This window comes from Callospermophilus lateralis, chromosome 2, assembly GCF_048772815.1.
Source record: "Callospermophilus lateralis isolate mCalLat2 chromosome 2, mCalLat2.hap1, whole genome shotgun sequence".
NCBI lineage: Eukaryota > Metazoa > Chordata > Mammalia > Rodentia > Sciuridae > Callospermophilus > Callospermophilus lateralis.
Window position 1 is genome coordinate 179,274,071 of NC_135306.1, and position 17,318 is coordinate 179,291,388.

The 17,318-nt window shown below is 36.9% G+C and overlaps 1 protein-coding gene across 1 annotated transcript in view; it reads left to right on the forward strand.

The window, feature by feature from the left end:
- The window catches only part of Elp4 (elongator acetyltransferase complex subunit 4), a 258,524-nt gene extending 243,066 nt beyond the window's left edge, over window positions 1-15,458 (forward strand). Inside the window, exon 10 of the mRNA XM_076844298.2 lies at window positions 13,585-15,458. Within this exon, the coding sequence (XP_076700413.2) occupies window positions 13,585-13,716 (132 nt within the window). The 3' untranslated portion in view covers window positions 13,717-15,458. The remainder of the gene's footprint in view (window positions 1-13,584) is intronic.
- The last annotated feature ends 1,860 nt before the right edge of the window (window positions 15,459-17,318 follow it).

The window sequence follows — 17,318 nt, forward strand, 5'->3', positions numbered from 1 at the left end:
CAGAAATCTTGGATAAATATGGAAATTTTCATTTCATTTCAGAGTGCTCTTATACCAATTTTTTGCTTTCTAAGTTTTACCAAGATTTTAGCAATTAATTTAACATACAGACATAAAAGGTCATAAAATATTCATGATGGCATTGTCATGTTATGTATTTTTATATATACATATATATGCACACACGCATATGCACACCCACAAAGTTACACACTTAATATCAATTTGGTTTTAAAAAGTTTAGAGCATATCAAATGCATACAACCTAGTAGAGTATCTGTCCATGAAGAATGAAAAAAAATCTTTGTTGTAATTGATCCTTTTCAATTCATTTTGAAAGTTTTAACCCAATCAGTATAGAGAAAGCCACATTTTATTTTGTCAAACCAAAAACTTAATTTCTGTCTTTGCATAAAAGCTAACACAAACTGACAAAAATAATAGCATAACCCTCAGCATACATTAAACTGATGAAAGAAATTAGGAATGGCTTGGCAAAGATAAAACATAAAATTAATTTTTGTATTATTTTCTTTTCATTCAAATTCATACCAGGTAGACTTTGTCAAATACCTATAGTAAAGAAGAACTTGTTCATGCATGCAGAACAAAATAAAATAAGATTAAAAGCACCAGGAAATCAGCCTGCTTCAAAAAACCATTAAAGTGTGCCTATCCCTCAAGCTTTACAAATGTGTTAATTGTCGTGTTTCAGTCATGTAAATATGTTTCAGCATAAAGTAACCAAGATTTCCTGTTATAGAAGTGCTCCTATCTGGGGGTGTGGGGGTAGGGAGGGACGAAAGAGGACTAAATAACACACTGTAATGAAACCTGCCTTTGGGCAGCACATGCTTCAGTTCTGAATGCCCAGAAATACTTCGCAGACGCTCTAGGCTGCCTAGCAATGGGGATTTTCTAATTCTGGCTAGCTTGACAAAGTAAATACAACTATTGAACATAAGGCAGCTCCTAATAAAAAGCAACAATTCCCCCTTGTAAACACCTACATTTGGACCCATTAAAAATTCTTTCTTCATACCCAGGAACTAGCAGACCCTTAAATGTGGGGGTCTCAAAGTAACTAGAGAGTAGTTGGGAGATTTAGTGCTGTCAGGATGTTTTACATCGCCATTTCCACTGAGCACTTCATACCCCATCTCAGAGCTTTGTAGAGTAATGTTCTGCATACACTGTAGGGCATTATGCAAAGAAACACATTGGCCATTATGCTCTCAGGACTCAGTCGTGTACAACCAAAAGGAAATCAACTCGTGTTCATATGTATGTTATATAGTGTACAAAAACATATGGTTGCTACATTTCCCAGAGAAATGTTCATCAAAAATCGCCACTTGCGGAAGTTATTTAGTGGACTAACATTAATGTAATAACCCAAGCTATCTGGTAAATTATTTGATTTAAAAATTTCTTGCTTCCTGCTTTTTCACATTTTAGAATCATCTATTCCATAAACTAAGTGTCAGTCAAATCTCTGCCAGTACCTAATTTGAGACAGTGGACCTATTACAGTTCTCAAACTCTCCAGGATTTGAGTCAACCTTGAAATATATGCACACATTTATCTGCTAACAGTTTACTAAGTAGGAAGTATCAGATAATAGTTAGGAACAAACATTGGTTTGAATTCTAATAGAAACAAAGATTGTTTCTTTTTGCTACCTCCAGAGTATTTCCATATCATATGCTTTACAAGAAAAAGAAAAGAGGATAAAATGGAATTCTCATGAAATTAGTAGTTTAAATTTGTTTCTAAAGGAATTTTTTTTCAAGCTCAACATTCAAATCTAAAAACATTGTATGTTCCTAAAATATCTTAGCATTCTTAAGGCACCTGGGGAGTAGTCCCTAGGATGCTGCTTCTAAAATGGCTCCTCACTTATCTCAAGTAGAAAAGGGACTTCCTGGGTGATGCAGGCTTGAAGATCCTATCAGAAAAACAATCCCCAAAGCTTTCCATCTTCTTTCCTTTACTATGATAGTAACAGCAGGCTCTAGATTTCAAGCATCTTTCCATGTTGCCCTACTGAAACTTCATTCAAATTCATACACTCTGGAGCTTATCTGCTCCTGTCTGCACTGTGTGTTCCGGAGCCATACAAGCCTTGGGTTAAGCAGCAGTTAGAGACCAGAGAAAAGGCTGCAGATTGAGAAGCCCTGCTATACAATTAAAGAAAGATGAATGGAAGGGAGTTGGCTAAAGAGATACAAGGAGCCCTGTTTAGGAAATGGTATACAATTAGAGAATCACAGGGATAGCAGTGTCCAGATATGACTTCTTCATCCCATTCCTTTATCCCAGAGGAAAAGCTGGAAATTGGGGGGCACAAAGGAAAGGCATCTTTCACAGTGATTTTACTCTTCCAATTTTAGATAACATTCAATAACATTCAAGTTGAATTAATCCAACTGTTATCTAAGTGATTTTTTTTCATATCCTACTCATGTTGGAACACTAATGGTAATAAAATGAAGAAAAGAATGAAGGAGAAACTCAAAGAAAAAAATAAAGAATATTGCCTTTAGTTTGCATAGAAAGTAAGAGCCATTTTAAGCAACATTCCCTAGGAACTCTCTAGTTTGTTCTCTGTGGATGTATGAAATGAGGGAGGAGAACAACCTGACTCACCAATATCTTAAATGTCTGAAAGTTCAAGAACAGTGAGACTGAAATGTGGTGTGTTCTTGTTTTTACATAGTTCAAAAGATTCCAATTTATGTTTTAAGAGATGTAAATTCTGCAAATCACTCCCAGAAACTGTTAGTTTCTCCATCATGGACATTTCACACAAGGCTCAACCCCTCCACCGGATTCTTCATGGAGGACAGGCATGAGATTAAGAATCAACACTTGCCACAGGAGGAGGCTGTGAGGGAGAGAGGGTGGGGGACACACTGGATCATTAAGTTGCTAGGATATTTCTTCTGAATCAAAAGAACGCAGGATCTAGAACAGTCAATATACAGAATTGGGAAATTCTGTCTTTAACAGCTATGCATGTTTATCAGTGGTGATTGTTTTCTGTAATTGAAAATGCCCATGCAAGGGCTGGGAATTGAGTTCAGTGATAGATTGCTTGCCTAACATGTTCCAGGCCCTGGATTTGATTCCCCAGCACCACAAAAAGAAAGAAAAACAAAATGCCCATGTATGACTTAGTAAGGATATGGGCAAGATGGCCCTGGTGTTCACTGAAATAAGTTTCTATCACTTTTCTTGCTGCCCCTTTCCCTTAACAATTAAATCCAAGTCAATCACCAGTTTACAAACCCTACAAGATCTGACACCTGCCTACTAAGCCACACTTCTTAAAAGTCTCTTCCTGCTTGTCAACTACTCCAGAAAAGCTGGCTATATTATTTTATTTCCCTGTCCTTCAAATGTTCTAAGTTTATCCTGCCTCAGGTTTTCATAGCCTGAAACTTTTTTCTCCAAGTCTTGTAGGTCTCTTCTCAAATTTTAGGTCTCAGCTCAAATGTACTCTTCAGAAATCCTCCAACTAGCATAGTACCCACAGCCAATATCATGTCACCATGTTTTATATCTTCAAAGCATCTCTCACTATCCAGATTGTCTTCTTCATTGTGTGCTTTCCTACAGTTGTCACTCTGTTCTCGGGTCATGTAAATATTATCTGAGTTCTATGAAAGCAGAGACCTTGTTGTTCACTGGTTTGTCTCTCATGCTTAGAAAAGTTTGAGCACAGAGTATTAGGAGCATAGATATTGATGCCAGTTGACCCAGGTTCAATTCATTTGGATACACTGAAGTTATGACACCACTCCTGCTCTTTTCCCATTGTTTTAGATTTTCTCACGTGGTCCACAGCTACCTGCAAGGGAAGTTTAGAAATGAAGTCTTTATTCATAATGGTCTTGTATTCAAAAGTTCTACTAGAGGGAAAAGGAAAAGTAGAGTGAGGAAGAATCCTACTGGCTAGAAAGTGCAAAAATCATCTGTGATAGCAGTTTGTAGCACCTGATTCTGCTGTCTAGAAGAAAATTCCTTGTGTGTTCTTTGGGGGCTACACATTCATTGGTAGATCAGGTTTGAAGACCTAGGATTACTTTAGGAGTTGAATAATTATAGACTTGTGATCAGGCTTGTGGTTTCTTTGGCAATACAGTTTCCCTCAAGACTTCAGAAGGTTCCTGGGCTATTTGCTTCCCTTTAGTTCCACATTCAAGCCAAAGAGCTCTAGGACTCATTTACAGGAAACAGATACCACCACATTATTTTATACAGAAGAAAAATTTAAAACAGAAAATTTGTAGATTAGTGAAATAATTGGAAGCACTGGAGGATACTGCCACCAAAGTGACCTCAAGGGAAGTGGCTGCCTCTGCCTCATTCAGAGGAATCAGAAGCCCACAGATAGGGCTGCTGACTCTAGACACACATATCTGTGCCTGCAGTCTTGGAGCTCGTAAGTCCTACAGCTGCCACTGCAATTGCTTCTTGACTCCCATGAAGCAAATAACACTTGCAGAAACACTGATCTGGCTTCAACTTCCACAACTGCTTCTCAACTCCCATCAAGTTGTTGACTAATCACTGGCATTCCAAATATCAGTGCCAAAAAAAAAAAGAATTGTCTCTTCAACAATGCCAGTTGCAGTAGTTAAAGCAGCAGGAAGACTGCTTCTGCTTCTCTTCCACTCTCTAGTCCTAGTACAGAGGCATCTAATGAGATAAACCTAATTCTCCTTTCCAACCCTCACATGTAAGAAGGCAGTTGGGGTTGGACACCAAGTGTCTATTTCCCTTGTCCACTACAACTCTTACACATAAGGCCTGGGTCTTATTTTCTGCCCTCTCTATTCTACCCTTGCTCCTCTCTTTCATCATATGACTAGCCACCTTGAAGCCATCTAAAATAATAGACTTGAGGGAGAAGAAAACACCCTTAACCCAACTTTTTTCTTTGGGCTGGCTCCCATTTCTGGTTAGCCTGTTAAGGAAGGTATTAAGCAAAGACTGAGGGGTACAGATATCTTCAGCAATAGTTGCCTGTCCCTCTTAAACAGGTTCAGAAACATTTGGGTGCTTTCAGCCCTGTAAGACCTTAAATTACCAAACCTTTGTCAGTTAAGATTGTGAGTTGTAGGTAGACCACTTCTTTTAACAGAGCTGTAATTACTTCTGTCTCTTCTTACAAATTCTGTAATTCCATCCTGAGTTCACCTCTCTTTTATAAACACCTTTTAATAAAAGTGGTAAGAAACAACAGACACACCAATATTCTGAATTTCTCCGATGTTTCATGTAGAGCCACTGATTAGGAAGTGTAAGGTTTGCCTTCCAAGTCCTCACAGGCAGATTAAGGATCACCAGCTTTCCATTATGCATCATCTGACCTCACTGCCCATCTTCCAACCACTAAGTCACCATGTATTTAAGTCATAGGACTTGAGTGTCCCATATATAAGTTACTAAATTCTGTATAAAGAGGATATAGGCAAGGCTGTTATTATGGAGAACCAAATATGTGTGGCTGAAGTAATATGTATACCTCTCACATAAAGGCCCAACTGGATGACCCAAAGCTCTTTGGGTGGCGGATGGCATCAGGAGCTCCTACACTCATTCTGTCATTTTTCTCTGCCCTCCTTGGAACATACCTTCCATTTTATGGCCCAGGATGCTGCTTCAGTGTCTACCTTCAAGTCCATATTTCAATAAGTGGGAAGAGGGAAATTAGGTTTGTACCTAACATTTGCAGAAACTAGAGCAAGAATGAAAATACTTAATTATATGTAACTATTTAACAAGTCATTAAATATGTTTATCTCCCTTCCTTTACAAATGTACCTTCTGGAAAAGCCCAATTTAAACTTAGAATCAGGGTTTCACTCTAGAACATAGAAACATGCTGAGAACTGATCTATAGTATACCTCCTTTCTCTTTCCACTCTTGCCTCCTTCCTATCCCCAAAGGACCACCCAAATATGCTTGTGGACACCCAGGATACATATGCAAACTCTCTCTACGTTCTCCTGTAACAGCCATCACTTGGCTATTTCTTGGGCCCCAGAGTTGACATACAGGTAACACAGTCCACCCTTGAGGGACGAACCTCAGAAAGAGAACTGTGCAGGCTCTGTACTTATTTGGACAGGGAAATCAGGCCCTGAGTACCCAGCATACAGTCATTAAGAAAGGGTACTGGCCGTAGGTGCACATTCCTTTAGGTCTGTAATTCCTCATCCATGGGAAGGGAATGGCCAATGGAGGGGCAGATCATGGCCCTCTTGCTGAGATCTAATAGCCATAGAAAGGAAAGAGTAAGTAGATGACATCCTCCTGCCTTTACAAAGATTACCTAACATTAAACAAAGCATGTTTGCTCCATGAAGTGACCAGAACTTAATTATTCAGCCTCATCTATTGGCAAGGGAAGCTAGGAAATGTGGCCTTTATTCTTGGAGTCCATGTCCCCACTAATATTCAAAGATTCTTTTACTCTCTGAAAAGGAGAATAGATAATGGGAGTAAACGAGCAATCTCTGCTACAGACACATGCCTTTTCACAAATCACACTTTTGTTTAGACAAGTGAGTTCTTCACAATCTGCTTTCAGAGGGGTGAAAGCAGATTTGGAGGCAAGACAATACTGTCAGTTATAATTGACGGTCAAAATAATTGCACACCTGAGCACTTTTCAATGGGCAGCCAATATATAGTGTTCCAACTCTGAAATTTTGTCTAATTTTCAGATCAGTCAGGAAAACCAAATGAATTTTCTTCAATTCATAGAATATAGTATTATTATGGTATTCATTAAAATAATTTTAATCTTAAACCCTGAGAATTATTGGACCTTAAACAAAAACTTAAACCAGACTCCTGAACATATTTAGCAGAATTTTTTCCAGAATTATTCAGCAACTACCAAATATACACTTGCTGATTAAAAAAAAAAAAAATTATCTGGCATTGTTTACTCTGGTCTACTGACATGTGAAAATAACACAAAATTCACCAAAATTAGGCAAAAGCATCTTGCATGTTGCAAAATTTTAACCAAATGTGGAATAATTGCAATATAATATTACATTGTAATAATGTAATAATTATGGAGTAGCATAAGTGTAACAAGGTAAAAATATGACAATTATGTAATAGCACATAACATGGATATTTTTACAGGTGAAAACCGCACTCTGAAATCTTGTGAAGAAATAATAGCAATACTGTGATGACAGCTTTATCAAACCTGCTTCACCTGTCTCCTTCCTTCTATCTTCCTCCCTGTGTTCCTGGAAGGAAATTATCTTTCCATTGAGGAAAGGGAAATATTTCTCTCTGCATAGAGCAAGAAAGGCTCTCAACACATTGCTTTGGCTTCTGCCCTCTGGGCTCGTGGGAGCATCAGGTGCACATTTCCTTGGTCAGAAACCAAGAATTGGAGCCCCATGCAGTCAGCTGTAGTTCATCTACTGAGTGGATATTTCTTCTTACTGATCATTTTGCTATGGCCTTTCTCAAAACCATGACCTACTACAATAGTCTCCCAATATACCTCTACTCCTTCTTACATAGTAAAATTAATTTGTCAAACATTTTTACACTCTTTAAAACATTTCCCATCCTCCCTTGCAGCCAGGGGTGGTTATAACTAAGTTCCAAACATGAGTAGAAGTGATGTGTCCAACTTCCAGGTCTTGCTTTCTTGGCCCATTCTCCTTCTTACCAGCTGAGAGCTAGCAAGAGCATCATGCAGAAGTCGAATGCCTTGTTGACATTGGCAGACCAGTCCTTCCAAATCAGAATTTATTACTTACTTATGGGCTATAAAGTGGGAGAGAATAAACTTCTGCTTTTTCTAAGCTATTTTTGGAAGGGGCAGAAGTGTCTCTGTATTAACTTAGTGTACACTCTAATTCATTCCGTAGCATTCAGAGTAGTTCATAACACAGAATATGGTTACAGAAATCAGTAAATCACCCTGCAGGTGAGGGCATCATGCAGCTGGAAGGCTGGAATGGAGTAGGATGGCATGTCTTTTGTTCATTTGTTTCCTCTACATTATGTCAAGAGGGGGAATGCTTTTAAATATCAGGTGAAATAACTGCATCTTTTGACATTTCCTTTATTAGTTATTTTGTCAGCTATGAAAACATTTGGAAAAGATGCATTCTTTTAAGAAGATGGGTCCCATTAAAATAATTTAATGGGATCCCAAATAGCCTTTTTAATATAGCCATGCACATTCGCACTGGCTCAGAAGCCTGGGATCTGATATGCCCCTTCTCCCTTCCTGCCTTACTAAGTGTTGGGGGCATTCTGAGTCCAGTTTCCTTTGTATTTCTTTACAGGGCTTCAGTTGAGGATAAGGTATACTATATACTCAGATGCCAGCTTACTCCTTCAGACCTGGTGGCTAAATCCAGTATTGTGTTGCTCATTTATAAATATGTATAGTTCATTATATTTATAGATTCACTTCCTTGCCCTATTAAATTTGCTTATTTCTATTCTCTTGTGTCTTATGTATTTTTATGAGCCACCCCAGATCTTCTCTGGAGCAAGAAGAACTATAAATAAATTAGTGTAATACTTGATAGTTCACAAAATATTTGTACATCTACTAGTCTTATGAGGGGACAATTATTCCCTTTGATAGATGGGAACACTGAGGCTTAGACAAATAAATTGACTTGCCCAAGGACACACTGACAGTGAATGGCACAGGTACATATTAAACTGTCCCTCTCTACATCTGTTTCTAGTGCTCTTACACCATAATGCTGCTTCTCTGTACCAGAGCGCCAAACAGGGAGGCAGAAGGACAGTGACTGTCTCTAGGGACCAACATAGAACCTATGTAAAATGTGTACAAGTTTTCACTTAAATTATCTATGTTTTAAAGAAAAATGAAAAATATAAGTATTCTGAACTACTAATGCCTATTTCCATGATTCTGGGCAATACAACTTATCACGGAGCATCAAAAAAAAATTTAAATGATTCAAACAAATCTCTACTCACCTGCTAAAGGTGAAAATGTACTATATAGATTGTTTTCAGAAAATGAACAGTGCCTGGTCGTTTAGTCTTGGCAAAATATGAAAAATATAAATTGATTAAACTTATTTTAATGGGTATTTACCTGCAGTTTGTCTCAAATCCACGTGTAATCTAGATTCATTATCTTGCCCCTTCTGTCTGGGAACTGTGAGTGCTGAGCACAGGTCTGGCAGGCTGGGAGGAAAAGAATTAGGGAGGGAACTCTTGAGCCAGGAAATCCAATTCTGTGTGTCTATAGGATCAGTTTTGTTGCTGACTCAGAAGAAACAAAATGTATGATGGCTAAGCTCAGCAGAGACAGAGAGATAGCCAGGCAGGAATTTCAAAGTCCCATTCTCCTTGGTACCCTTTGGAGCTGCAGAGCAAATCACTTTTGCTGCTGTTCCTTTGTTATGACTATGGGCCTTCTAATGGCCCATGGGTGACTTTTGACAGGATCCCCCCACTGCAACCTCAAGAGTATTTGGTACCCATGCTGTTTCCCACCTTGCAGTTCCGAGAGAAAGGAATCTACTGATCCTGTGGGATCACTGTATATCAATCATCCAGGCCTGCAAGGAATCTTGGGAGTGGCTCTGCCTTACCCAGAACCCTTTGCCCACAGAGAAATTATTTTTGACAAGATACTGATGGAAAAAAGTAGAAAGGCAGACAGGCAGCTATCCATCTTTCCTGCATTATCAATAGAGTCCTTTCTTCCCAGAATCTGAGAAAAGGAAAATCAAGTGGAAAAAAAAATCAGCTCAGCATGCGATTTATTTTTGCATGGGCCCTTGCCTGAGGACCCCAGGTATAAAATGAGAATGATGAACATCTTGATTTGGTTTATAAGGATGAGAATAATATCATGCATGCATCCTAGTCATTTTTATTATACTCCAATTTTTATTTAAACCATTATTCATTAAAACCTCAACATCCAAAAATTTATATACCCTACAGCCTTGCAGTTGTCTCAGGAGGCCACTATGATGTACAGAGTATCTTGCTGCATGTTTTTTAGAAGACAGTTCTGGGGTACAGCAGCATCTGAACATTTACATGTCAAGTGTGTGTGTAATGGCTTTGGAAGCCTCAAAGGAAAAATTCTTGACACACCTGGCAAGCCTGGAACCTGATCCTTCGTTCTTCCTCCCTGCTTCACATCGCACTGACACAGTACACAGGGGGAAACCCAGAAACAAGGAAAACGAGACCCACTGCTTCAGAATTTAGACTGCAGGGTGACCACACTGAAGTAAGAGTCGACAAAAGCAAGCAAAATCACACGTAGATGCACATATTTCCAAGAGCTGTTCTTGGGCTTTTTCTAAGGACATGAGCATACAACCAGCTTTATGATGTAGTGTTCGCTTAGGAGCAGCTAATCATACCCACCCCCCAAAATCTTAGGCTCAGAAGTTGCACACGAATTCTATGTGACTTTTCTTCAAAGCCATTCAACCTGAAACATTTCCAAGTGTGTCACATGTCACATTTAGCTACTTTTGCTATGAAGGGCTTTTCAGCCAACTGGCTCAAAATTGTTGCCCGGAAAAGCAGAGGAAGAGAAATGTTTAGCCAGTCAACAGCAAATAGATGAGCTCCTGAAATAAATTTTATTTTGCTAGTCCTCAATAAACTGTACAAGGTTCTCCACTTAGATTATCAGAGCAGGATGACACTCCAATCAAATGCATCCTGTAATCTTACAGTTATATTAGCACTACTATTAGGCAAATCCCCATTCAACATGTCAGAATCCAGTTGATCACTAGACTGAGCTTAGATTTCGTCTCCTGAAGACTTTTATTGCTCCCCTTTCCCCACCATGATTTCTCCTTGTCTCAACTCTTCTTATCTATAACTTGGAGTGTTCACTAATGAGGGGTACCTGTGTGCTTCTTTTATTTGTATTGCTGGATTGTAATGAAAGGAGGCACATAGAAGATGCTCTGTTCACGTGTCCTTTTAGAATGCCCTGCAGATTCTAAATATTTGTCAACTCCACTTGATTTTCTAAAATGCTTAATCACCATCTGACATCATCTATGAGGTTCCAAGCATAAGTCAACACAGGCACAAGAGTGTGTGCATATATCCATGTCTTTATGGTAATTTTTTAAGTTACCGATAACCTTCAAATCATGTATGTGTCTTAGTCATTTTTGCTGTATTCATTAGCAGTGACTGCAAGGTCTTAAGGAAACATTAGAACTCAGACATGTAATTAAAGATCTCTTTCCCTCCTTCTTTCTCACATGGACATTGATAGAACTACCAGTACAAAGATATATGTAACCTCAGGTTTTAGAGTTACATCCTTTTAGATTCCTGACACATTCATGTTTTTATTTCTGCCTGAAATCTTTTCTGGAACAAAATAGAGCATAAAGAAATAAAAGAATTATCTACAACAAAGAAACAAGCATGTCTTATTTGAAATATTTTTGCGACACACAAAAAAAGACATTAATTACTTAATAAGCAATGGGCTGAGTGCTAAGGACACAAATGACTAGTCGTTGTATGTGAATGTTAACTATATGAATGTGGCAGCTTTTCTTGACCTGCCTGACCTTTCTGCCATCTCTGTTGGCTGTGCATCTGTATAATAGTGTCTTTCATCCTGAATATATTTGTATTAAAAGGTAAGCCTAGTCAACATGAAATCAAGGAAGAAATTTTCATAAGATATTTTAAATGTTTTAAAATATTTTGATCATTTGCACACAGCTTGTGTTTATATGACAACAAACAAGCCTTTCAACAGAAAATAAACTAGCTAGGACATATGCTTGCAGATTGCAATATTTAGACACAAAAGATGGTTCTTTTCATCTTCCCCTCCCCCCCCCATATTGAAGGGAGTCTTCCAAAAGAAGGGTTTCAGCTAAGTCAGTTCACCTCTAGAAGGGTCTGCTTGGTCATCAGTGGCGAGCCCCATTCTGCCTTACCTTGGTGTCCCACACCCCTTTTGTGCCCCACACAATAGATACAGTCATCTTTTGTAACTGTAGGGGATTGATTCCAGGACTCCTGTGGATACCAAAATCTGGTGATGCTTAAGTCCCTTCTACAAAATGGCACAGTATTTGCATACAACCTGCACCCATCTTCCTGTATACTTTAAGTCACCTCTAGATTACCTATAATACCTAATGCAATGTAAATATAGGTGTTATATTATATCAGAGAATAATGACAAAAAAAATCTGTTCATGTTCAGTACGACCCACAATTTCAAAATATTTTCAAGCTGTAGTTGGTTGAATCCATGATTGTGGAATCCACTGTTTCTTCCTTTAAATTTGGATTTTTATTAAACAAATTACAGATTAGGAATGATGCTAGGTAAAAGAATTTGATATTCTTTTCAAAACATAAAATATGAATATTTTCCCCTAGTTTCAAGAATTTCTATCACAATGGTCAGTTAGAGGCCTGTATCGACAGAAAAACAATTGGAATGGGGAGATAGTTCAAAACAAAATTATACTTTTGAAAACATGGCCCAACACTGTACATTAAAAAAACTTACGGGGCCTGGGGATGTGGCTCAAGTGGTGGTGCGCTCGACTGGCATGCGTGCGGCCCAGGTTCAATCCCCAGCACCACATACAAACAGAGATGTTGTGTCTGCCGAAAACTGAAAATAAATCTATCTATCTCTCTGTCTCTCTCTCTCTCTCTCTCTCTCTCTCTCTCGCTAAAAAAAAAAAAAAAAAAAAAAAAAAAACTTACAAAAGCCTGTATTAGATGTTATAGTTGACCTACCTGAGCATATGAAAATTATTGGTCCTCTGATTGGTATCATTTTTTTCCTTATGTCAACATTTGTATGAAAATTTTAAAGTTCCTAGAAAAAGTATTAGCCCTGAAATAGAATCATCAGGTCAACTTATAGACAAAGAAAAACAAGCATTTGTGGAAACCCATAATTCTTGAGAAGTTATATTTTATTTAAAAAGCATTTTAGAGTCAGGCATGGTGACACAAATCTAATCCCAGTGATTCAGGAGGCTGAGGCAGGAGGATCACAAGTTTGAGGCCAGCCTCAGCAACTTAGCAAGATCTTCTTTCAAAATGAAAATTTTAAAGGACTGGGGATGTAGCTCAGTGGTAAAGAGCCCCTGGGTTCAATCCCCAGTACCAACCCTCACCAAAAAAAAAAAAAAAAGGCATTTTGGAGTCTGATAAAAACAAGGCCCAAAGGGGAAGGGGGAGCCCTGCTATTATTTAGGTGATATTTTTCAATGTGTGCATTTATGTAAAGAAAAAATCTTAATGCATTTAGATTTGGAATCTGAAAATGTTCCACTAGGATTTTGGTCCAGTTTCTGCAATGGCTATAATTTATAAAAATCTAGTAAGAATAGGATGTGATTATATTGGGCTTCAGTCTGAAGAATTGTTTTAGCAGGAATTTTATATGCAAGACTAAATGCTGATCAACAGAGCATAATATTATATTCTGAAGTATGCTAGCAAAGGCAAAATTTAATTTTTTTTTTTGTTCTTTTTTTCCTTCTCCTGAAATCTTCTGCCATAGCGACTACATTTGCCTCCAGACTTGTCAGACACAGTGAGCCGCTCAAGCAAACAGGATCTGGCAGAATCCGCCAAGCTGCTGGGCCCAGGCTGTGGCTTGATGGCCGGAGGCAAGAAGCACCTGGACTTCTAGGGATTCCTCCTTAGTCATTGCATGCAGAATTATATGACACTCTAATTATGATTGCTAATAGCTTATGTAAATATTTTTCTTAATGATTTGACCCTCCAGTCCTTAAAAAACACAGTGAAGATTTCAAAATGGGGCCACCATTCTCCTTTTTTTAACCAACTATTTGTACAGACATAATACAGTAGAAATACTTCTATTTTGGAATTTTGTTTTTGCTATGTTCAGAGAAAATAGAACATTTATTTTTAATAAATGGGGGGAAGGTCAAAAAAATCAAAATACAGTGGTCATTAGGGTACTTGTGCTAAGGCACTTAGAATCATGGGAAAGCACATGTTACAGCAGGCAGCATGTGAAACATGAAATTCAAGTTGTATTCAAAAACATTTTGTCTTTACTTCTGAAAAAGTCACTTGCCCCAAAAAATGCTAAGTTTTTTTTTTTTGGTAAGAAATTTTGTTTGCAAATCTATGAAATAAATTCGAATTTATGTATCCTATTATTAAAATGATGAAGACAAAAATAATATTTGGGGATTCAGACTCTGTTTAAGATAATTAGTCTGTCATAGTAGTTAATAAATAAATAGAAAGAATAGAAAAAGAAGTTGATGGTCTTCTGTTTAATAATCCTAAACAATTGAAATCAGCACTATGAAATGGTGTCAACAGACATAATTCAGGATTGAAATTCAAACTGACAGCTATGGTAATGCTAGGACAGTGGGGGAAACACGTATTGAAGCTTGGTGAGAGATTTTTGCAGTCTAGGTCTGAGACAAAGGGGAAAATGAGACGAAGATTTCCATTGCATCACGTCAACCCTTTGTTAATTATGAACATTGGGTGAATATGTAAATTTTTAACTATAAAAACATGTCTTTTGGGGAATATAGCACTTTGCACCAGTTTTCACATAAAACACTAGGTTTTTTTTTTTGAATCATAGTTGCATATTCTCAAAGCTAAATATCATAGATTAAAAGTAAAAGTTAAATCATAACTTACATATTTAAGTAAAGCATCTCAATTTTTAAAAAGACATTTAACATTCCATTAGGAGAGACTGGATTTCCAAAATACATTTTCAATTATATTAGAATATTTTGAAGCAGTTATAACTAGCATTTTCAAACAGTTTGCTTTTAATATACTGCAAATTATACTTTATTTGCTCTTGACAACATTGTAGAAAACAAAGACTAGGTTTTTAAAACTGTCTAACCAATATGATGAATGTCAGTCACTTAAAAAAAAAACCACTGTAGCATAAACACATACTGTATACAGCTTTTATTCAGAATTAGAATAATTGAATCAATGACAGTGATTTGCCAGGATGTCAAATCTCTCCATCATATCCTGTCACTACCAGTTTATTTTTTGTGATCAAAATCAAAAAGACAACTATTTTGTCACCCGCTATTTCATTAGTACTAAAAAATTGGGTTTATTCTTCTATTTTTTTTAGAATGTCTGGTTTATTTTTTTTAATCTCTTTTAATTCTAAAGACACAAATTCTTCCCCATTTTCTTTTCAAAATAAAGTTTCAGAATTGATCTGTCAGTTAAAATTAAAGGGCTTTTATGTTAAGCAAGGGTGCTTTTAAGATTTAAAGCAACTTCAAAAAATCAATTTAGTCCATAGATAATAAATAATGTTATGCAGATATTCCACAAAAGCTTTGCTGTGTCCTTTGAATGCATCATGAACAAAGTGAATAAATTCAAATGAATATTTTAGTCCGGTTATTATTTTAATAACATTAACCTTTTTCTTACTGTGTTGTGATTCATTTTACACAAACACACAACGGAACAATTACATAGCATTTGACTCTGAAAAGGAAATATGAGGTCATCATATATGTAAATCGCTTGTCAAAATACTTAATAGGTCATTGATTTACCTCCCTGGTTACCATATCTATAAAATTAATAGCCAATTACTAGTTAATATATGCTTTGAAAATAGGTATATAAGAATTAAATGTGCATATTTGAACCCTTATTTTTAATATACAAGAAACTTTTCAAACTCAATAAAAATCCATTTTGAATAATAAGAATACATGGGCTTTCGAAAAAATCAGGGCCAAGTGCTTTGATTTTCTGATTCACTGGAAAGACTTTTAAAAATAAGCCACTAGAGAGAGATGTTTTTGTTTCTCTATGATAAAAGCCCACTCTAAAAATGTGTTTTCCTTCTTTCCTTAAACATTATTTTTTTCTTCACTACCCCAGTAACTTACTACCTAAAAATATTGGTCTTGAAAAATTTGAATACCTTATAAAATAGATACTCTTAGAGATGTTTTTCAAATATGAACTTGACTCAAAGACATAAATACATAAGAATAATGCCAAATGTAGTATCTGAAATGTCCTTGAATCTTTTAAATGTTTCCAGTATATGAACTTCAAAACCCTGTATGGTGTTCATTTCTTACGCTAGATCTGCCTTTCTTTAACATGAGGTAAATATTTTGACTACTGCAGTCTGCTCAGGTACTGGGGTTCTAAGACCTTCTGAATTCTTTTTAGTAGCCACCAAACAATCCACTTTTCTCTCCTTCTCTTCCATTTATTCTTTATCTCCATCTCCAGGATCTTCAAATACTAACATTAAGCCAAATAAAAATACTTACAAAGGAAGGGTCTCTGCAATCAATTCCTTCTGTATTTTTTAATTTCAACAAATGAGACACATACATACATACACAAACAAAAAGGGAATGGGGAAACTCCACTCACTTGTTTCAGCCCACTATTATTGTCATTTCTGAGACATCGTGTTAGTGTTTTGCAAAGATTGTTACCATCAGTAGCATCGAAATTAAGTGATACTAACTCTAAGTAACTTTGAACTTTAAAATGGAGCAGTTTAGTCACCCAGAACCAAGGCAAGAAAAAAAGATGAGAATAATATATATTTTTGGCTTGGTTAACCAAAGATACAAAAAAATGGGGGGAGGGGGCTTTTCTTTTAAGGCCCAGAGCATAAAGAAATGAGCAGGAGCATATCAACACCATCCTAAGATGACATTGACATTCACAGAACAAAGCTGAATCTTAAAATGATACAGAGAAGATAATCTTAGGAAACCTAGTTATGATAAAAAGTTGGAAGAAATGGTTATGGGAGCCATATCAAAAAGCTAGCAGCTTATTAATTAAGAGTTAATGGGGCTGGGGATGTGGCTTGGGGCTGGGGATGTGGCTCAAGCGGTAGCGCGCTCGCCTGGTATGCGTGCGGCTTGGGTTCGATCCCCAGCACCACATACAAAACAAAGATGTTGTGTCTGCCGAAAACTAATAAAAAAAAAAAGAGTTAAGAGGCACAACTTTGGGAGAAAAAAATATACTTGGAAATTTATTACAGTAAAAAGCACATTTCATCTGGAGATATTCAGTTCTAATTCTGTTCCCTGGTTTCCCTCAATCAAATTTGGAGAAATTTTATGGGTGTAGGTACTATTTTTACTGAGGACATCACAAATACACAGTCATTCTGGAAAATGGTATCAAGACATCCCTGCAGGTTTCCCATTGACAAATATATAAATATACATATCATTAAATAAATAAACAAAAATAAATTAT